The 23,521-nt window shown below is 39.4% G+C and overlaps 1 protein-coding gene across 1 annotated transcript; it reads left to right on the top strand.

The window, feature by feature from the left end:
* Nucleotides 1-879: 879 nt before the first annotated feature.
* tmx4 (thioredoxin related transmembrane protein 4) lies at nt 880-19,125 on the top strand. The gene is made up of 8 exons (XM_003215340.4): nt 880-1,216; nt 5,201-5,316; nt 5,910-5,955; nt 6,919-7,047; nt 10,804-10,849; nt 11,919-12,020; nt 14,768-14,825; nt 18,755-19,125. Exons 1-8 carry the CDS (start codon nt 987-989, stop codon nt 19,015-19,017), a joined length of 990 nt encoding a protein of 329 aa, XP_003215388.1. The 5' UTR covers nt 880-986; the 3' UTR covers nt 19,018-19,125.
* Nucleotides 19,126-23,521: the final 4,396 nt, after the last annotated feature.

Here is a 23,521-nt window from a genome sequence, read left to right as displayed (position 1 = left end):
CTTTTGGACTCTTGCTTGCTGAGGTGTTCCTGTGATCCTCTGTAGATCTTAGAAAACTATTTCTTGATGTAAGGCATTGGCGTGCTGGCTGATATCCAAATAGGGGATAAAGGAAAAAAGAAAAAAGAAGAAAACAGAAAGAAACTTCTTCTGATTGCGTAGATTATTATCCTTTGTGGTCAACAAGATCTGGCTTCAAGAGGAAGCAATGATTCAGGACCTATTACCTGTGAAGAATTTTTGCATCTCCGACTCTTTGTGACCTCATGGACCAGTCCACGCCAGAGCTCCCTGTCGGCCGTCGCCACCCCCAGTTCCTTCAAGGTCAAGCCAGTCACTTCAAGGATACTGTCCATCCATCTCGCCCTTGGTCGGCCTCTCTTCCTTCTTCCTTCCATTTCCCCCAGCATCGTGATCTTTTCCAAGTTTTCCTGACTTCTCATGATGTGGCCAAAATATTTCAACTTTGCATAATGATGGTAATTCCAGGGCCTTATTGAGATCTCCTGCCAGATCAGGAGACACTGGCCTCAAAACTTATCTCGGGGGAAAAACCCTCCCTAACTTTTTTTCTGGATACGAGCCTGATTATTAGCCAGCATAGTTCTAACATGCCCGTTTTCTTTTTCTTTTTTTTATTAAATATTTTTATTAAGGTTTTGCAGTGATACATAGACATGGACTAAAGGAAAAAGTGAGAGATATTTAAGGTAAGGGAGGGGGGAGGGAAAGAAGAATTAAAAAAAGGGGGTGGGTAGATGATTATCTAAACATTATCTAAGATAAGCATCTAACATGCCCGTTTTCAAGAAGCCGGAAGTCGTAAAGTTTGGGTGGTTAGAGTAAGTGACATGTTTATTTGGAATTCGTTCGGCACGGGAACCGGAAGAGTGGGCTGCTCCGTCGTGTTGCCGGAACTCTATAGCCTTCTCCTCCCTCTCTACAGACGCGGAGGTCCCTTTGGCGGCGGTTTGATTTCCTTCAAGATGGCGGCGGCGGGCGCGAATGGGGCCGTTTCTCTTAACCGGGACGGCAGGAAGAAGAGGGCGACGGCGGCGACGCTTCTTCTGCTGCTGCTGTATCTGTGTGGGGCCACCTGGGCGTCGTCATCTCTTTCCCCGGAGGACCAGGCCGCGTCGCTCTCCTTGAGCCCAGTGCTAGAGCTACGCGGCTCCAACTGGAGCCTCCTGCTGCAGGGCCACTGGATGGTGGAATTGTGAGTCTCTTTGGCAAGGAGGAGGCGCACTGCATGGCACCGCTTGAACCGCCGTGACTGGGTCAATGCTACTTGATCTTGGGGCTTGTACAGGCATGGGCAGACTTTAGCCCTCCTGGTGTTTTGGACTCCCATCTCCAACAATTCCTAACAGCCGATACTGTTAGGAATTGTGGGAGCTGAAGTCCAAAACACCTGGGCGGCCAAAGTTTGCCCATATCTGGGCTTGTAGCGCCCTGACAGTCAGGGCTCAGTGGCGCTCCACACTACAAATTTCAGCATTCCTGGACAAAATGGTGCAAAACTGCTATCGTTCTGCACAGCTGTACAAAATCCCACTATGTCTGCTTTGAACTGGGTTATATGGCAATATAGACTCGGGGCCCTTCCACACAGCCATATAACCCAGAATATCAAGGCATAAAATCCCACAATATCTGCATTGAACTGGATTATCTGAGGCCACACTGCCATCTAACCCAAATCAAAGCAGATAATGTGGGATTGTAGGGCCCTTCCACACATCCATATAACCCAGAATATCAAGGCAAAAATCCCCACCATATCTGCTTTGAACTGGGTCATCTGAGTCCACACTGCCATATATTCCAGTTCAAAGCAGATAATGTGGGATTTTATTCAGCTGTGTGGAAGGGGCTTCAGATAATCCAAAGCAGATATTGTGGATTATCTGTCTTGATATTCTGGGTTATATGGCTGTGTAGAAGGGCCCTAAATTGTGGCTACATCTAAACTACATCAAGGTGCATCCAAACTAGAATTAATGTATCTTGATACCACTTTAATCACCATGGCTCACTGCTGTCGCTTCCTGGGAGATGTGGCTTGGTCAGGCACCATCACTCATTGACATGCTTTCTAAGGGCCTATAAAAGTAACCTTTGTGGTGATTATCACAAACTATGTATATGGAATTTTTGTTTTGTTTTGTACTTTTTTTTGATGTGACTGATTGATCAGTCACATCAACAAATACATATTGAAAGTAATACCTCATTTAGGCGTGATGCAGTGTCATATTTTCTTTTTTATCAGGACAGTATGTTGCTGTTTAGGGAAAATTTTAGGGAAAATTAGGGGCCGAATTATCATTTGAAAAAAACCCAAAAAACCCCAAACAAATTGCTATGCACACTGCATGTCTTATTTGTAGTGCAAAAATCAATAACAACAACAATGAAAGAACAATACAATTTTTAAAAATAAAAACAATTTTAAACCAACATAAACCTATCGGGATTTCAGTGGGAAGTGTGGGCTTGCTTCTGGCCAATGAGATAGTCAAGTTAATTAGGATTGTTGTTGTTGTGTGTCTTCAAGTCATTTCAGACTTTGGGCGAGCCTAAGTCTAAAACAGGGCAGCAGCCAGGTAAATGATCTTGGAGGGCCGCATCCAGCCCTCAGGCCTTAGTTTGGGGACCCCTGTGCTTTGAACTGGGTTATCTGAGTCCACACTCACTGTTTATTCCTAGATAGTTAGTCCCTGGTGAACGTGTGTGGCACAGAAGTAAATCCTTTAGTAAACAAGAACACTCATTATGTGTTCAAAGCAAATAAGAAATTGAACAGGTGTATTCCTGGATGTAAGACTATGTTTCATTTTAAAAAAAAAAATCAAAGCAGAATAATCTACTCTCAGGAGCATAGTTCTAATAAAATGTTGTTCTATTTAAATGTTATCATTCATCTTTATCTAGCAGCTTAATTTCTCATCCCTGCTTAATGTGTTGAAGATATTCTTGCTATCTGTATACGAAACTAGACATGTTTATGATTTTAAAATGAACCTAGATTATAGAAAGTTGGCATATAATTCAAGATATGCTTTTTTAAAGTTATGAAATACAATGTTACTGTTTGTGAAGGAGGATAGCCTTGTTTGAAAATAATGAAACATAAAGGGCTATGCCAATATATTTCAGCTGTATCTAGTTAAAATGTCAAAATAACAGAAAGACCCTAAAGGCTTTTGTGCTTTTAAAATGTGTAACTTAACAGAACTTTTATTGTGACAGCTAGCAAATGTTAATTTCTTAGATAATACAAAAATATCTCAAAATTCCTTTAACTCCTTAAAGCTGAGTAAGCAACCTTGTTAAGCATAAATGCTGCATTCCAATGCACAGTGATTTCAGAGAAAGCCCTGTTGAACTTCTTCTGGCTTTCTTCTCAAACATGTATTTCTTCTGATTTTTATTGAAATTGGGCAGCATCTGCATATCTCAGCAGGCCATGCCCTTGAATAACAATGACTTGCCTGTTAAAGTGGTGTTCTTACTTAATCAGAATTACTGTTGTTGATACACAGTAGTAACAGTGGTTGAAGGTCAATCTAGGCATTTTTCACTTCCTTTTCAGATGCATACACACACACCCTTAAGCATTTGTTCCATTGCAGAAACCCCGGTTGATAGAATACAGTCACCAGTGTTTTGTGCTATTGGTTTTGTTGAGATTGAATGTACAGAATAGCTGCTGGGAGGGGAAGTACTTGCCAATTCATTAAATGCTACTGTGGTGGGCGAGTCCAGCCACAAATTTCGCAGAAGGAGAGCTGATAGTGTTTTTTAAAAAAACCTAAACATAAAGTCACTTGTCTGGACTACATTTGCTATTGATACCCATCTCGCAGGAAATATGTTCCTGACAGGAAACAATCCAGGGCCAGCTAACACCTCCTAACAAAGGATTCCCCCAGGAAGAAAGCAGCCAGGCTTTGAAGCTGCAAGCCCATTTAATGATAATCAAGGTGGTCAGTTGCAACATTCACACTTGCCTCCAATAGACAGGAGTTCTTTCTCCCACAGTGGACATTCCACAGATATATAAACGCCACTTGCCTAGTTTCCAACAGACCTCACAACCTTTGAGGATGCCTGCCATAGATGTGGGTAAAATGTCATGAGAGAATGCTTCTGGAACATGACCATACAGCCTGGAAAACATACAGCAACCCAATGTTTGTATTGTTCAGGTTCTCTTTTTCTCCACCCTGCCACAGTGAGTTGTTACTAAGGAGGTGAAAATTTGTTGCACCCATATGTGACAGAAATCAAGATAAGGTTTCACCTTCAATATGCTGCTCTCTTTTAACTAGTATTGGCCTTTGTGACACTTTGGAATTATAATAGAGCCTAGTGGCTTATCATTGTGATATCTAGGGCTTGGTAGTGGTTGATGGAAACAATGAGCTGGAAACATTTTCCAATATTTATTTTATATGTTAATAGTACTAGATGTTGTAGGCTATTTTTCAGAGGAAGACAATAACAAACCACCTCCCGAGTATTCCTTGCCCTTTGAAATTGTCCATTATCACCATAAGTCTTGAAGTGACTTGAAGGCATACATGTACACACTGAATGTGACAATATGGGTGTCTCTGTTTTGCAGAGGGAAATGTTGGCCCACTCTACACTCCCATTTAAAATCCAGATTATCTGATTTAAATTGGATTATATGGCAGTATAGACTCATATAATCCAGTTCAAAGCAGATAATGTGGATTAACTGATTTGATAATCTGTTTTATATGGCAGTGTAGAAGGGGCCTAGGAAGACCTCCAAAGCCACCTTTAAATGCTAAGCAATTTCATGGGGAAGCATATTTCTCAAATAATGTCCACCTCATTTTATTGTCTTGAAGGTCTAGTTTAACACTTTAAATCAAGCCTAGAAATAAATGTAAGTAATGTAAAACATTAGGGTTGAACTGCTTCAGTGGTAGGCAGCATCCTGGAATCAGTATTTTATGCCAACTGAAATTTCTGAACAGTTTTTTTAAAAAAATCTGTACAACAATCTATTCAGTTTGATTGAATTCTTTTGGAAACAATATTGGTGCATTAAATAGGGCTTGTATTGTTTAAAAAGCCACATTAACACACTTTATCAATACAGTTAACCAGATAAGAAAGTGTGTATTGGGCTGATTTCATACTGTCTCTCTCTCTTGCTCTCTAGCTATGCCCCTTGGTGCCCTGCCTGCCAGCAGATGGAATCAGCATGGGAAGCATTTGCGAGAAATGGCAAAGACCTCGAACTCAATGTGGGCAAGGTGGATGTTACACAGGAACCAGGTAGGTTTAAAAATGTAGTTTTAATTTGGAACTAACTGTAATAAAGCAGAGGATTATCTTAAAATGGTGCCTTTCATTTGTGAAAATTCTCAGCCATACTTACTTGCCACACAGTAGAGTAGGGGAGGCAAACCTCTGGCTTGAGCTTCCAGTTTTGTTCAGTATGTGGCCCTTGGGACTACAAGAGATTGGAGCAATCCGTCTCACACACTGAGGTCCTCTGGGGCACATCTGCTCCATAACTCTATGATTAGTCTCTAATAGAAGTTGACCATAGAGTTGCACTAGAAAGATCGTATTAATAAAATCTGTAAAAGTTTAATCTGCAATGAGGAATGCCAGCTGTTTCTCCTTCCATTGTTGATGTACTGTATAGTAGTATATAAGGAACTGTATATTCAGTCATCTGGAAACACAATGGATCATGAATTTTGGTCATTCACTGGAATGTATTCTAAAGTAACCTTAGTTAAAACCTTTCATTAAAAATATGTCTTAACAAGTTGGTTCTGAGGCTGTTAATAATTATGTCTAGAAAAGCAAGATAATGCACTTAAAGAAACCCCACTGAAGAAAACCTCTTTACTCTTTAGGCGTAAGTGGTCGTTTCTTTGTCACTACACTTCCCACTATCTACCAGTAAGTACCTCACTTCATTTTTCCTGACAATAACCACTGTTTGCTGTTGCAGTACAATATTTCTGTATGATTGTGATGAGGGTTGCATTGTGAGGATGAAACAGACAACAAAGTAATGGAGAAGCAGAAGCAATATAGCAGTCTACCAATTAGAGATCCTGTTAAGTGTACTTCTTAGTGGAGGTGCAACTAATGCCTTGAAAAGGTTAGATGTCAAGCCTTTTCATGTTCATGGGGAACAGTATTCTTTATAAGCAATTGGAGGAACATATTCCCTAGTGCAGTTATTGGAGACAAGACTGCACTGAATTCAATGTGTTGAAGCGTGGAAATTACAGCAGACCCACCACTGGAACTAGAATGGGATTTACCTCTTTGCAGGCAAACATCACTATAGCCATTGGATTCTTAGTGGTTTATTTGCACAATTCTTAAGTTAGTCTGAAATTGTTGTGTTAATAAAGTAAAGTTATACAGTGTTCAGTGTGTGTTGTTTGATTAGGGTTTTTCTCCTAAAATCTGAATTCTAACATAGATTACAGACAAGGATCCATCTTCCCTTCATCAAGTTAAAAGAGAAAGAAGAATAGCAAGAAATAAGCTTGTAGAGCAGTGGTTCTCAACCTGGGGTCCCCAGATGTTTGTGGCCTTCAACTCCCAGAAATCCTAACAGCTGGTAAACTGGCTGGGGTTTCTGGGAGTTGTAGGCCAAAAACATCTGGAGACACCAGATTGAGAACCACTGCTGTAGAGGTTTGCTTCCTTTTGTCCAACACATGCGCACTATACTCTTGTACTTGTTCTGCTACAATGGCACAGAGATAAAGACCTAGGGAGGAGGCAGTATGAACAGGTGGACTTGCTTCTTTGGCCTCTCCTCAAGATTGTACTTAGAATTGTGAGCATGCAGTGCCCTGGCACTTGTAGCCTTGGAAGTATAATTACATTGTTATCTATTTTCAGTGCAAAGGATGGAATTTTCCGCAGATATCGTGGCTCAAGGTCACTCGAGGATCTAGAGGGCTATATCCTGGAGAAAAAATGGGAAGCTGTAGAACCTGTGGCAGGATGGAAGTCCCCATCATCTATACTGTAATTATCTTATATTTTCTTGTCTTAAACTGTAATTACCTTTCAGGTTTTAAGAAATGACTGTTGTTGCAAACTGCAATTATCCATTGTCTTCTCATTCCTGCTTCTTCTTACGACTTTATGGAATATATTGTGACGTTAATGTGTTGAAGAAAGATACAGGTTTGCATTCGCTGTATCTTTACCAATGTGTATTTCATTTATTTATTTATTTAAATGTAATCCTTGCTGGCCTCTTCCACACTGCCTATAAAATACAGATTATCTGATTTGAACTGGATTATATGGCAGTGCAGACTCAAGGCCCTACTACACACCTATATAACCCTGAATGCCAAGGCAGGATAATCTACTTTGAACTGGATTATCTTGAGTCTACACTGCCATATAATCCAGTTCAGTGTGGATTTTATAAAGTTGTGTAGAAGGGGGCTCATATAATCCACTTCTAAGCAGATAATATAAGATTATAAATATAATATGTAATAATTACTGTGGTATAGCAATACAGAACAATATAATATCTAAAATCAGGACAGTAAATAAAGAACAACACTCAGAAGACGGGAATTCCAGACAGGAAACAATCAGGACCAGCTAACACCTCCCAACAGGCAGGAAGCAGCCAGGCTTTGAAGCTGCAAGGCCATTAAATGCTAATCAAGGTAACTAATTGCAGCATTCATACTTGCTGCACTGAGACCATTGCTATTCAACCTGGCCAAACAAATTCCACAAGGTAGAAAGCGGCCAGGCTTGCAAGCAGCAAGGCTATTCAGGGCTGTTCAACCTGGCCAACCAAAATTCCCCCTAGATAGAAAACCCTCCTGTTTTGAAGCCACGAGGCTACTCCGTCCCATTCAACCTGCCCAAGGAAGGATGTGCCTATATAGAAAGCAGCCAGGTTTTGAAGCAGCAAGGCTATTCAGTGCAATTCCAATTGGCCACAGCAACGCGTGGCAGGGCACAGCTAGTTTGTTGTTATAAAGAAGCTGGTGTCAGTATCACTTGATCAAATGGAGGGCATTCTACAGCAAGAAATCCCTGTTGTATATCTGCATAATGCATCACTCCTTTTGGATGAGCTAACCACCTCATCACATTGAGTGGGGAAAGCATGGGTGACCATCCCTCTAAGGGAGAGAATCGTCTCTTTAAGCGAGAAAATTGCCCCATTTGGAGTTCTGCCTCCCCATCAAACTCACACTGGAAACTTAAGAGCTGGCAATGCATTCATCTTTTACATTCATCACAAGGTCAGTATTACTTTTTTTAGTCAGGAGAAACAACAATATCCGAAAACCAAGAGATCACTTGCCCTCCCCAAAGCCCCTTACATTAAAGGAGACTGACACCAGTTTAAAACCACTTATTTAATGGTATCCTATGGATCTGTCCCAAACCTCATAGGATACAAAAAGCAGTGATCCAAGTTAAAACCATTGCTTTCCATGGGATCCTATTGTTCTGCACCAAATCCCATAGGGTACAGAAGACAGGGGTTCAGGTTAAAACTATTGGTTTCTATGGGATCTTATTGATCTGCATGGAACCCCAGAAGATACAACAGACAGTGAGTCAGATTAAAGCTGTTGCTTTTCATGGGATCCTATTGTTCTGCACCGAACCCCATAGGATACAACAGACTGCTGACAGTTGGGCAATGAAGCAGGATGGGGAACCTTTGATGGTTCCCATCCCACCTGTTTTTCAGTTGTAAAGATGGGAGTAAAGTGTGATAAGAGGTAGGAGCTCTGAACATGACTGCTGGCCTGTGTTCAGAATTCCCTCCTTTCAGGACATTTCTGCCTCTTTAACCCTGGAACATGTGATGAGCTCTGTGTCTCTCAATGCTACAAAAGAGGCTGAAGTGCACTACGAGGGGGAAATTTCTCAATATGATACGGTTGATTGCTAGAGTTCCCTCCTTTCAGGACACTTCTGCCTCTTTTCAACCACGAAGGGCTATGTATGACAGCCAGAGAAAGTTTAACTCATGTGATGAGTTCAGTCCCTCTCCATGCTTAAAAGGAGGCTAAAGTTTCCTATGACTGAGAAATTTCTCAATGTGCTAAAGTGGCTAGAGAAGGGAGCCATCAGGAGACCACAGTACTTTGATGGGTGTATACTCACAGAGTCTTTCAACTATTGCCATTCCAAGCTAATCCAAGCTTTAAACACCATCACTAACCGCTAAGCTGAGCCAGGAAGTGGCTTGTTGGTTGATGCAGTTCTTTAAAAGACATTCAGTTGCTACAGTTTTCACTTAATGATCTGAGAATGAGATTGTGGACTGCTTATTCAGAAATATTGGTATAATATGTGTAATGGTGGCTGCGCAGACGTTACTTCCAATTGGGATGGTTTGATCTAATCACGAAGACTCAATCCCAACGCTGCCACCAATTGTGATGGTGCTAACGCCAATTGGGAAGACTCAAACCAATTGTAATGGTGTCAAAGCAAATTGTAAATGCTGTTTCCACTGCTGAGGGGATTTTTGAATCTTTTAATCCCTCTAGATTATATATATATCACCTTTATATGAGGGGAAGGATTACAGGGGGTGATCTTTATTTCAAGGTCCCAGCCTCTTTCTCTGTAGTTAGGGATTTCTGTGTTGTTGTTCCCTTTCTGAGGTAACTGTGACTATTGCTCTTCCCCAATTAGGTGATTTGTTAAGGTAACTGCCACCAACGTGAGGCTTTTGAATTATCACCAATGAAATTTGGCTCCACAGACGCAGATGAGATGAAATGAGTCGGTTGTTGACAAAGAACAAGTTTATTGTGTACAAAGCTTATGGTTGCAGGTTGACTGATTTACTTATGGAACTTTAGATAAACAAGTGGTTTAATAACTCTTATAACCACCACAACAGTAGTCTCTGGTGTACTTCCCCTCTCACTCTACTACTGATGATATAAATTGTAGCGAGCTCTAACCTCAGCTGAGCTCCTTAGTGAACAATGTCCCAACTACAATAAAAGCCTTTAATTTGATCTACCAATCAAATTCCTGATCACTAGTCCTTCCCAACTAGAGATCTTGACTAGGCTCCCTTTAGTCTGCCTTGACTAAAGATTTTTTTTGGTCAGGCCTGTCTCCTCAGCCCCTCTTGACTGAAAAGCCTCCAGCCACGCACTCCCTGGCTTCTTTTTTTTTAACTCCCACTTTTTCCTTTTTGTGGCTCCGCCTACTTCTCCCTCTGGTGAGCTAGCCAGCTCCATCTCCTTGGTAACAGCACTTCTGTGGATTGAAACAAGATGGCTTCTGTTTCAGCTACTGTGTCAACTAAACACAAATACATACTCTAACAGTTAAAATTAAACATAATAACTATGACTTCTCCACAGTGGCCATGTTTATATGTTGATCACTCATGGACCTTTAACAAAAAATTTGTTATCTATGTGCAGTGTTTAAACTTCTGAGTAGCTTGGAGCCTCAATATTTGAAAGAATGGCTTGTCTTGGATATCATGTTGAGATAATGCAGGATATAGTTTTAGAAACATATAAATAATAAATATTTTCACCTAGCTTTTATAATGATCAAAATGCACCCTTTCTATATTTGAAAGACTTCTTCCTTGGTGTCCTAGCAGTATACAGTGGTGTAGTAAACTAAAAACAGTGTTCAGATGGTCAAGAAAAATGAGAAATAATACTTTGTAGTTGAACATGCAAGAACATTTAGGTTATTGAGGAGTAACTGTCTTTCACTACTGAACTAACTATATGACTTTCACATTAGGATGCATGGAATGGCAGGACTCTTCTATTTATCTGGATGGATCAGGGTGAGTAAGCAAGATGCTTATTAAGTAGTATGGTGGGTTGTGTATTCCTCTGTATGGAGTGCATGTTCTCAAATATTCCACCAGCCTAAGAAATTTGCACACCTAACATAGTGCTAGAGTTAATTTTGAGAACATGTCTTCTTCTTCCCATTATACCATTCAGTTAAAACCTTTCCCAACCTGATGTCCTCCAGATAATTCAGGCTATAAATCTATTAGTCAAGGTAAAACACCATTTTGGGAAAGTCTGGTATATAGCCTCTATACTGCAGAATTGCCCCCTGACACTATCATATCATTGTGGGATATAATCAATGATAAGCTTTAATTTACAATGGATATTTATTTGTGTACTTTGTGTGAAACTGGCTGACATCACTGAGTCAGTTTGTACAGTCTTTTTGTTAGTGGCTTCTGAAAAAATCTTTAATTATATAAGGAGTTAGCTAAGTCAATTTGTAGTGAGTAAATGGGCACAAACATGACATTTGCTTTAACACACAGAGCCTCCGGTGGCTCCGTGTGTTAAAGCGCTGAGCTGCTGAACTTGCAAGCCGAAAGGTCCCAAGTTCAAATCCGGGATTGGAGTGAGCGCCCCCTGTTAGCTCCAGCTCCTGCCAGCCTAGCAGTTCGAAAACATGCAAATGTGAGTAGATCAATAGGTACCGCTCCGGCTGGAAGGTAATGGCGCAACATGCAGTCATGCCGGCCACATGACTTTGGAGGTGTCTACGGACAACGCCGGCTCTTCGGCTTTAGAAATGGAGATGAGCACCAACCCCCAGAGTCGGACACGACTGGACTTAACATCAGGGGAAACCTTTACCTTTTACCTCTATTTTCTGCATTTTCCTTTTCCTTTAATGTCATTGTTTGGAAGCTCTTCCCTAGATGAAGTATGCTGTAGCCTGCAAAATCTTACACCATTTTATATGTGTTGATCTTTAAGATGTGAAAAGGATTTTAAAAAACGGTTCTTTTGCGTTAGAATATGCCTGGTTAATTTGATGAATTGTCTGAATGTCATATCATACCATTGGTGACATAAGTTAATTTGTCGTCTTTACAGCAAATCCACAACTACTTAACAGACACTCTTGGACTTCACATTTGGGTTTCCTATGCTGTCTTCATACTGGGCACTTTATTGGTTGGTCTTATCTTGGGCTTGGTAAGAAATATTTTATGTGTATATTATGAAAAAAAGATGTAGAGAGTTTTTACTGTCAAAAAATTACAGCATTCTACTGCAAATAAGCATCTCATATAAATTCCAATGGTGGTGTAATTGAATCTGCTTCGTTCAGTGACAGGAACTGATTTTGTAAACAGTGAAGTAATAAATATTTTGTCTGTTATTAAGCTCAAAGCTAGGTGGTTTTATATTGTTCAGTGTGTTCTGTTTTGATATAATTGTTTTATATATTTTCTCGTTGGCATTGAATGTTTGCCATATATGTTGGAAACCGCCCTGAGTCCCTTCAGGGAAATAGGGCAGTCTACAAATAAAATTTATTATTATTATTATTATTATTATTATTATTATTATTTGATGGCTGGCCTGTCATGTTGCCTCTTAGTCAAATGGGTTATTGACTAAGTAATATAAGTGCTTGGAAGTTTGTAATAGGTATTTATGGCTCTTGATTTCCTTTTTTATAAAGTCATCACCACATCAGAAAACATGTCTAGAAAAAGAGGTTTAATGGTGACAAATGAGTAGGGTTAAGAGAAAAGTATTTGCTGGTCCTAGTAGAGATCTGCAGATAAAGCAACAGAGATGATCCCACTCCTAACTACCTCTAGTGATGTAACCCTTAGCTAATAGTCTTTATCTATCTATATAAAAGTCAAAGTTTGTAGGTTGGTTGCTACCAAAGAAGCTCCTACGTGGCTTGACAGACCTGGACCAAATTGGCACAAATATCTTTTATTACTCAATTTAAAATAATCAAGGTGTTTGAACTAAAAATATATATATCCACCCCTTTCAGGCCCAGAACTGAGGGAAAGAATAACAACAAAAAAGATTGGCTGAGGCTAGATGAAGGATTGCCTGATGTTAGATGAAATTATTCTCTGTGATGTCACTGGGAAAGAAAGGGAATAAAGTGGCTTGATATTTGTATGAGGGTAAAGGAGAAAGGAGGAAAAAGAAGGCAATGAATGAACAGTAGATAAGGAAGAAGAAAAAAGATAAGGAAGTAAGAAAAAAGGGGGGAAGAAACAAAAGAAGGAAAGGGAAAAAGGTACGAGGGGAGGGGAGGAAAGGAGAAAGGAATTGAAGAAAAAGGGATGAAGGAAAGGAGGGAAGAAAGAAAGAAAAAGGGAAGAGAAATGAAAGGAAGAAGAGGAGGAAGGTTTATGAGGGAAAGCAAGGGAAGAAGGAAAGAAAGAAAAGAGATGCAGAAGGTGTATGTGGAAAATAGACAAAGAAAAGTAAAAGACTCTGCCCACTGTTGCCAGAATTTTGCCATGGAGATTGTGAGGCAGAACTTCTCAGAGCTGGAGACAGGAGAAAGCCAGCAGGCAGCTGTCCCAACAACACCTGGCTAACGCCGGGTATATACAGTAATGCAGTATACAGTCCAGTCTCACCCATCTCACTCTTGAGCACCAGACATGCTCTGTCTTTGTCTTCATTTAAATGCTAATCCTGCTTAACACTCATCCTCTTTGCTTTCATTATATCTTCCTTACTGCACCCCTTTGTCTCCATCAACCATTTGTATTTAATTTCATCTAACCTGTCACCCAAGCACCATACATGCTGCAGACCATAAGTAATATTTTATACTGCTATACTAATATAAAGTTTTAAAACACAAACTATTTTATCAGTTCTGTAAAAGCATTAGAGGGCTAAGAGAGAAACCATTTATACATCTTTCAAAATTAAGTGGACAGGCTAGGCGTAGTCTAGCACTTCTGGGCTTGCAATTTGGATCTGGTAAACCCAGATGGCTTTTATAGACGTCAGTTTATTTATATAACCTAAACTTTATTCATCTCAAATTCTAATGTTGATTTTTTGTATTTTCAATTCTGTTTTGACATTTATTCTTTTTCAGAGAGGAATAAGTTCAGCTTGCATCTCATTTTTCCTTCCTTATGGATACTTAGGGGAAGAGAGGGGAAACAATTTGGGGAGAGCTGGAGGGTGGGGAAAAGTTTAAATTGCCACCTCTTGCTTCCAAAGCGGGTAATGTAAACTAGATAAAGTTGCTATATACTTTTATAAGTTTTTTTTCAATATCCAGAATGATTGACACTCACTTGTTACACTCAATACAACCAGCTTTATAAGCTAGATCATAAGTATAATCCTTATAAATAGAGAGGTGTGTATGTGTAAGCAAACTTGGCATGTCTTGAGTGGAGCTATCTAATTACTTAATTTCTGGGATAACACTTGAATTCCAAAATCTGCTCCTGATTTTAAAGCATTATTTCCTGTTTAATTGTGCGATAACTACTTTAAAAGTTGTTTTTGTAGCTGTCACAAACTATGTTGAATTGTGGTTGAGACTCAATGAGCTATTCATTGAAAAACTTAGCAAAATGTGCTGCAAGCTGTCCCACAAGAAAAAAGTTTTTGCAGCCTAATAAACTTTTTCCATGTTTTTATGATACAGCCAATTAAGAAATGATGTTTATAAGCCAGGAACAAAAATCGTGTTACATAGTGTAATATTTGTAATTGTAGTATAAGGGTCTTCCAAGCAACTTGTTGAATTAAGATTTTAGTAAACTGTTTAATTGTATGAGCTTCATGGATTTGTGGTTAAATATAAATTAGATATGTAGCCCAGAGGTATAGATGAATGGTTAAAAAAATTCCAAAAGTTAAGATAACATCTAGACATGAAGCAATTTGGTTGTAATTAATGAGGTTGTTGCAATATTTTCTTTTTGCAGATACTGGTTTTGCTTTCAGACTGCATTTTCCCATCAAAGTCCAAAACAGAAGATCCTGGTAAGTTCATAATCAAGAGTAGTATTGCAGCGTACAATTTTGTTAGCATTCCATTGCCGATAAGATCATTAATAAAAGCAAACAATATCAAAATGCAATTTATTCAGCAGATTCTATTTTTTCCATGCAAAAGTTGTGATGTCAGACAAGCAGCTCTATACCTCTTTCTTGTGCTACATAAGTGATGTTGAGCCTGTAGTATCATGAATACTTTTTAAACAAAGGTTCATTTTATTGCAATTTTAGTGTGAGAGGGTGTATAAGAACTTTTACACTTTTACACAAAGGACAACATTGGATATAACAGACATACAGATTCTATGCAACTACATTAGATTCACAAACCTTTGATACTGTTGCTATCCAACAAGCATTCCAATACAAGGTGCATCCCCATAGTACAGAATTAGAAAATGCCACATTTTGTACCATAGTACTTACCGTATATAAGCATTATGTTACAAAATGCTAACAAACATTGGCTAACAAACAAAGGGAAATTACATTTTTACTCAGTGTCAAAGGTCAGACGCCAACTGAGAGCAAAATATAGTTTATTTAAGTAACAACTCAAAAATAGCTCAGTAAATTGTCAGAGGCTTAAAACACTTAATCTTCAGTGTTATTAAGCAGTCAAACCAGAAAAAATGCCAAAAACATGAACTGGCATATAATCCGGATTAACAAGAGATATAATCCGGATTTAGCATAAAGTACTTAAACTCAGTCCAAAGACACAAAACGGGCTAAAAATGGCAAAACAAACAAAGGTAAATCACCGCAAAGCCCCAAAACCTTCCCCAAAACCCAAGAGTACAGCAGCGATTCCAAACTGAGGCAAAAACCCAAACCAGGTTAAAAGCTCTTCGCCGAAAGCGGCACAAACAAACAAAACTGGAAAATGCTGAGAAGTTAGCGGCAAGCCACTGCAGAGACGGAAGCCAGGCCAGGAGCCAAAGGAGCGTAGCGTTGTAGCGAAGTCAAGCCGGTCCGAAGTCGGGATAAGGGAACAGCGTCAGGGTCGGGAACGAAGCCAGCAGTCGTCAACGGTAGACAACCACGGAGATGAGAACAATGCCAAGCTGAGTTTGGGAGTGAAGAGATAAGCCAAGTCGAGATTCAGTCCAAGGTCCAGAAGGTGAAGTCATCACAAGAAGGTCCACGTCAAGGGATGGCACAAAAAGCCAAGACAACGAAGGCAAACAGCAGCTAATTCAAAATAGTAATAACAGTGCAGTCCAGGAAAACCCACACAATTCCAGCCCTCTGTTGAAGAATAACTCGGAGCAAACTTACATCTGTTGCAAAGTTCCAAGCCAGTCTTCAGAATCACGTACAAGAAACCCAATGGCGCCCAGCAACAACTTGCCACACGCAAAGAATAGTGGCCAAAAATCCCCAATTTATTTAGGTTTCCTTGAGTGTCCAAACTTCCAACGCCCTAGGGTCAGGTGTCCCAAGTTCCTCATCAGAATCTGAGCTCCAAACAGCCAACGCCCTAGAATCAGGCGTCCCAAACTCCTCATCAGAATCAACATCATCCTGCCCACACCCAACTCTGTCCATACCTGTGGAACTATCCTCATTCCTCCAGGCAGACCATGTGGGATCTGCTTCTGAAGATACCCAAGCCTCTCCAGCATCTACAGCATCCATGGACCCAGATTCCTCCCCAAGATCCTCCGGAGCCCGTGCCCAATCTATGCCAACTTCCTCTGTCACCACCAGTTCCTCAGCATCCATTTCCAGCTCAAGATCCCCTCCCAAGTCCCCACATGAATCCTCCTCGGAAGACTCCCCATCAATCTCCCTGATTCTCTTCCTGTGTAAATCTTCCAGTGAGCCTTCCTCGCGAGGGTTCTTCCTTCCTCTCCTGATCTCTCCATTATCACTCACAGCCTCAGAAGACTCATTCACAACACTCAGCATTCACATACAGTACAAACATTCATCTTCATGCATACATCACTATTTCTCCATTCTTCCACCATGAAGAACACCTGTTAGGCCAGATTGCTTCCTTGAAAATCTGCCAATGCACAAAATTTCTAAAGCTCAAAAATGCCAAAACACCAAAAAGAACATGACTCAAAACACACACCTTTCTCTTCCCTTGATAAAAGGAAGCAAAGTGTCCAGAATTCTGCTTTCCATTGCAGATCTGACACTCCCTATACACCATCTCCATAGGTGGCGCATAACCTGCGCAGGACCGCTGACTTGAAGGTTGGGCTGCTGACCTGAAGGCTGCTGGTTCAAATCCAACCTGGGAGAGCATGGATGAGCTCCCTTCTGTCAGCGCCAGGTCCCCATGTGACATGAGAGAAGCCTCCCACAAGGATGGTAAAACATCAGAAACATCCGAGCATCTGGGGAACGTACTTGCAGATGGCCAATTCTCTCACCCAGAAGCGACTTGTAGTTTCTCAAGTTGCTTCTGACACACACACACACACACACACACACACACACACACACAAAACATCTTCATAGAACATGGTGGCTGAACAGCTCTGTTTTCTGTCACAATTATTGGATTGTAATAAGGTATCTTATTTATTTATTTATTATTTACAGCATTTATATTCCGGCCTTCTCACCCCGAAGGGGACTCAGGGCGGATCACATTGCACACATAAAGGCAAACATTCAATGCCATAACATAGAACAGAGACAGAGACAAGACGCAGGCACGGGCTGGCTTATATAGCAATATTTCGCTGATGTTGTCTCAATTTTTTGGCCAGATGTTGATTCTGCGTAATTGGTATTGATAAACGCAAGCAACCTTGTGTTGACTTCCTTCCTAACATTGTAAATATTTCCTTAATTTAAAGAGCCATTGTCTCTGATTAATGTAAACAAGTTGTTCTTCCCCAAAAGTTCATCAGGTCAGTAATGTCAACAGTTAATCATTTGTCACAGTTGTTATCAATGTCAGCAGTTCAGCAACTTTTAGTTACAGCCCATGAGTGTAGTTGTTTTCCATCCCTTATCTCCTTAGAATTGTGTCTTCAGCCCAGTTAGGCCCCATCCATACATCTTTCATATAATTCATTCAAACCATACATCATATATTATCATGGCAATAGCAGTGTTTCATTTTACTGTGGTGACCACATTTTTTAGGACACCCAGATTAGGAGAATATTTTACAGTCACCTGGGTATTATGTTAGTAGCAAGCAACAGTGGTTTGAGTGTTAGATTATGATCCTAGAGAACTGGATTTCAATCTGAGGTCAACCCACTGGGTTGCCTTGGGTAAACCACACTCTCAGCCTCAGAGGAAGGCAAAGGCAAGCCTCTCTGAACAAATCTTGCCAAGAAAACCTTGGGATAGGTTTACTTTTGGTTGCCATAAGTCAGAAACAAATTGAAGTATACAGCAGCAGCATGTATTATGGGAGGAGTCGTAAAGCCAGTGGTGGAAAAACAGTATTAGAATGTGTAAAGTATATTAGAAAGCTTCCTGCCAACTATGAAGAAATGTGGTTTATTTACACTATAATTTAAGCCTGGAGTTAAAATTCTGTGATCCTTAACATTGGACTGGAGTGCTGTTTTTAATCAGTCCATATTGTAGCATCACCTCTTATCTGTAATCTGTATAGTACTTAATACTAAATGAGCAGATTTATTTCCAACTAGAGATTAGTGAATGGCTTGCTATTGCTACTGAAAGAATGATAAACCACTTAAACTTGGAAATAACTACCTTGGTGAGAAAGAGAGAAAAAATTATATGGTGGGAGATAAGCAAACTACAAAATAATGCCCGTATTCTGACATTAACAAATATAAAATTCATTTTGCTTTTTGCGCAAGAATAGGAAAAATCACAGCATACAGGAGAGCCACTTGTTACAAGATAGACTGTGGAGGAAATAGAATCAGAGGACTGGATTTTATTAGTTTTTCTTCTTTTAGATTTGATGGTTCCCAATGAGGATAAAATAGAAGAGCAACGGGAGCCACTGCAGCGAGCAGCAGGAGAGACAGTTACAGAAAAGGAGTTGCCTGAAGGAGACAACGAGGAAGGTGGGGAAGAAGAGTCTCAAGAGAATTCATCAGATGACTCTGCGGTTGAAGGATCTCAGTCAGAAGATGAATTGGAACATCAGGAATCTGACAAAGTAGAGCAAAGCTCTGTAAGGCAACGTAAAAACCAGGTGGAGGCTGCTGAACTATAGTGCAGTTTGCTGTATACATATTTCTATGTGGACCAAAGACGCATCAAGATTCCCCCCTTTTTTTTGCAGCTGTATCCAAACACTTGACCTGTAAACTGTTACAGTTTATGATTTGTGCCAGATGGTTATTGCATTCTTTTAGGGCCAGTATTTTCTAAAGTTTGCTCTGAAAGATAATATTCTAATGCTAAGATTATAGCCATGACAATCAAAAAGCAAATTCTATTTTTTATGGATTGTGTGGAGCGGGTTAAACTTTATATTTAAGCAATGCCAGAAGCAAGGGAAATGTGCTTCCTACAAAAATGCAAATTCCATATATTTTAGTACTTAGTAATGACAAATCTTAGTTAATCTGATAAAACTGTGTCCTTTATTGGAATAAGTCAGCAAATAGAGCATAAAAACTGTATATTAAAAAGCTAACATTCTTCAGTAGACATAGGGCAGCTTGGAACACGACAAATTAAGATATTTTTAAATGAAGTTGCATATATGTGTAAGGCACCATCATGTTTTGAAATAACCGAGTGCATCAGTTGCATGTTTATTTCATAGCTTCAGTTGCCTAGTATAAATTGAAGAGTGGACTTTTTAATTTCTAAAGTGTCTTCCAGTGTAAATAGTTATAAAAGCTTATAAACCACAAAGTTTCACTTATATCTAAGAAAAGCTATTAACTAATTGTACACATCTATTTCTGTGCTAGCATGTAAATGGCTTCTTTATTTAAAAACTTGTCTCTAAGGCAAGGCTGGGGAAAATGTGGACCTCCAAGATAATGTTGTATTACATTGGCCCTACTCAATATACCATTGGCCCTACTCAATATAGTCAGTGCTGAGGAATGCTAGGAATTGTAATCCAACACTACCTTGGTTGTCCTTTGTGTGTATTCCAAGTTGACTTTCTCACTTATTAACCTGCTGAGCATAATGTGACTTTTCAGGATAGTTTTGGTACTGTTACTATCCAACATGCATTCCAATACAAGATGCATCCCCATAGTGCAGAATTAGAAAATGCCACATTTTGTACCATAATGCTTACCATATATACTCATGTATATAAATCAAGGACAGATTTTGGGGCCAAAATTCTGGATTTTGATATGACCCATGGGTAAATCAAGGGTCATTCTACAGAGAAGAGAAAGTATCACTGCCATCTGAAGGGCCCAGGGGCCACCACTGCTATTTAAAAGGATGACTGATAACCTGAAGTGATTTCCAGATTATCACCAGTGACCAAAATACTGTGTATTTTGTTACATAGTTGTTAGGCTAATTTGTGTAACTGATGTCTTGGTTTCTGAACTGATAAGAATGTTTACTGACTTCATACATCCCATATACAAATCAGTATGGCATATCGGTATTGGTATATCACTATATTTTCTTACTCTTTGTAAATCTCATTTTCAGTACTTTCACTGCATCAAAACAATCAAAACAATGTTAGTATTACAGGATAATGAAATACATCTTAGGGTTCAGGGAACTAGAAGTAAAAACAAATGGCAGCTAGATATGATGTTCAGTTTCCATGCTTAACGGATCATTGAAGCCCCAGAAAACTATTAAAAATAAACAGTAATAGTTGCAATTCACATTTATGCTGTCCTGCATACAAGATAAATAATTGCATGTGCAGAATAGCCATTCTTAAGGTATATTACTAGAAATGCTTTAGTGGGTCCTTTACTTTTCTAAAAATACAAATAGAAGTTTAAATGATAATTAACAAACTTCATGAATATTGGCAGTCCCCAAGTTACAAGCATCTGACTTACAAATGACTCATAGTTAAGGATGGGGGCGAGACATCAAGAAGTGAGAGGAATCTATCCCTAGGAAGGGAAATTCACTTCTGGAAGAGTTATCATGGGGAAAAGATGTCTCCACTGAAGCTTTAGCACCTTTCCTTTCCACAACAAGCCATTCTTTTTTTTAAATCCCAATTATCACAGGAGCGGAAAGTGAGGTGAAATCTTCTAAACAGGAGCACAGATAGCAAAACAAACACCACAGATGTATTAGCAATCCTATATATATGGATTATATATTATATATGTTAGCCCCAGCTCCTGCCGACCTAGCAGTTCGAAAACATGCAAATGTGAGTAGATCAATAGGTACCGCTCTGGTGGGAAGGTAATGGGGCTCCATGCATTCATGTTGGCCACATGACCTTGGAGATGTCTATGGACAACGCTGGCTCTTTGGCTTAGAAATGGAGATGAGCACCAACCCCCCGAGTCGGTCACAACTGGACTTAACGTCAGGGGAAAACCTTTATCTTTACCTTTATATATATGGCTAGAGTTATCCTTGAAATGTACCTGTTCTGACTTGCAAACAAATTCAACTTACCAAACTTACAGAACCTATCTTGTTCATAATTTGGGACTATACTTCAATTATACACTAAGTGCACTTTTCAAGCTACTAAAATGTCAGGAAAATAACATCGTCACTGCAATTGATTACGGAACCATCCTGATACAATTGATTAGTAGTATGGTCAAGGTTGTTTTTCAGGTACATAATGACAGATAGGCTTTGGAAGCTGATCTCTTTAGTTCCCCACAAAGGAAAGATGGACATAGTTAATTGACTTCTGTCCCACAATTACAGGTAGAATATGTCTTAGTTGTGTGCTCCACTGATAAAAATGCTTAGAGTATATTAACAGATAGTTCATGTGTTGTAACTTTGGTCACAGAAATAAATAATTTTCTAAAAGCACTTGTAGAAAAGGTATATTTTTCTAAATGTGCTTAAGATGATATTGAGATAGTTTTCTATATACACTCAAGAGAAGAAGATATATTAAGGTGGCAATCCTAAGAGTGTGTCACTCCCTTTTGAATTCAGAGGGGCATCGTTCCAAGTAAAGTAGCCAAAATTAAGTTGCAATGATCTCTTGACATGTGGCCCCTCATGTTGTACAGTATGTCATTGTTATCTGCTATGTTTGCAGCTTGAAGTATTAGGCCTTGAATTGCAGTGCAGTACAACCCTCTTATCCATGGATTCTATATCCAGTTTTACTTATCCATTTTCCAAAAAATATTTCCCTCTGGAAGAGTTTATGGGCCTTTCTAGGTCCGTTCTGTGGTGAGCCTTAGGCCCAAGTATCCTCACAATATAGGGTCCACTATTTTTCATGGTTTCAGGTCCACAGACTGTCTTGGAACATATTCCCTTCAGATATGGGGTCATACTGTACTATCTTTGTGCCTATATGTGTTATAATAAAGACAATTCAGTTCATCAGGTGTTCAATTCTCTTTGTCGCTGGAAAGTTTGCTATCATGTTATAGACATGAGTATTCAGAGTAGTCCTTCCATTAGTGAGATCCTTGGGTCTCACCAAAAAAAGTACATGTAGCAGCTTTTAAGCAACATAAGTTGTGAAATGCTGTTGAAGTCATGACTATACATAAGAATGTGCTATGACCCACAAGGTTTTTTCAGATGTTTTAATATGCATAGATGTCTTATTTCTAAAGGTGCCAAGCTTTCAACAAGTGAAGAGAAATTATTCTTGGAGAAAATAATTGTTAAGGAATTAGTACTGGGCAAGCAAAGTGGTTTGTTCAAACTCATTTGTAACTTAGAAACAGATTGTGCTGGAAAAAATGCAATATTTGTGATTAGTTGAAACATAATTTAGTTTGTGACACATTTTTATGCAAAAATTTATACTAAAATGCTGTTGTCTATTTCTTTGTTAACTATAAAAATATTTATTTCAAGTCTTGTGTCCATGTAATTTAATGGTGTTGAAAACATTCTTTGCATTTCTTTATTTCTTGAATCCTGTGATCACTAAAGGTTAATATAGATTTCTTAAAGACAAGTCATGCCAGACTAATCTTATCTCTTTTTTTTATAGGGTTACAAACTTGATGGATACAGCGAATGCTGTGGATGTAGTATATTTTGATTTCAGTAAGGCATTTGACAAGGTCTCCCATGATCTTGTAAATACTACTGCTATAATACTACTGTTATAACAGATAATGCTACTGTTATAACCCACTGTTGCCTGCATCAAATATAGTGTTCTTTGCTTAGCTCTCCCCATTGGAACCACCAAATGAGGAAGTTTTTATTCTTAGGCTAGCAAATGTGATATTTTCCAGCTTTCTCTTATTGTGATGACTCTGATTCCAACCTCTACACACACTGTTTCCTTTCAATTTCCCTCTTGCATGCCTTTACTGTAAAAGTTTGCGTTTGGTATGGTTTGCGTTTGGAGTTTCTTTAGCTCAAACTCTGTCCACTAACATCATTTGGTGACAATTTTGCAGTTTCAAATCAAACTCTACCAATGTTCCATGGCACTTGGAGCCACCTCACCCAGTTAGTTCCCAGGTAGCAGGATCCTCTCATCCACTTTCTGCAATATTTCTTGAAGGGAGTACTTGGAGATCAGTTACTTGGATGAAACTCGCAGACAAGATCTGGTGACTTGCTTGTTCCTGCAAGTTGAAATG

This window comes from Anolis carolinensis, chromosome 1 (assembly GCF_035594765.1).
Source record: "Anolis carolinensis isolate JA03-04 chromosome 1, rAnoCar3.1.pri, whole genome shotgun sequence".
Lineage (NCBI taxonomy): Eukaryota > Metazoa > Chordata > Lepidosauria > Squamata > Dactyloidae > Anolis > Anolis carolinensis.
Note: the sequence above shows the minus strand (reverse complement) of the source record. Positions and strands in the feature narration are given on the sequence as shown.

What these genes read in the sequence shown, in the direction of transcription:
- tmx4 (XM_003215340.4), top strand. Translation starts at nt 987, where the DNA reads ATGGCGGCGGCGGGCGCGAATGGGGCCGTTTCTCTTAACCGGGACGGC. An exon ending in GGCCACTGGATGGTGGAATT is followed by an intron (nt 1,217 to 5,200) that starts GTGAGTCTCTTT and finishes CTTGCTCTCTAG; the next exon opens with CTATGCCCCTTGGTGCCCTG. An exon ending in ACACTTCCCACTATCTACCA is followed by an intron (nt 5,956 to 6,918) that starts GTAAGTACCTCA and finishes ATCTATTTTCAG; the next exon opens with TGCAAAGGATGGAATTTTCC.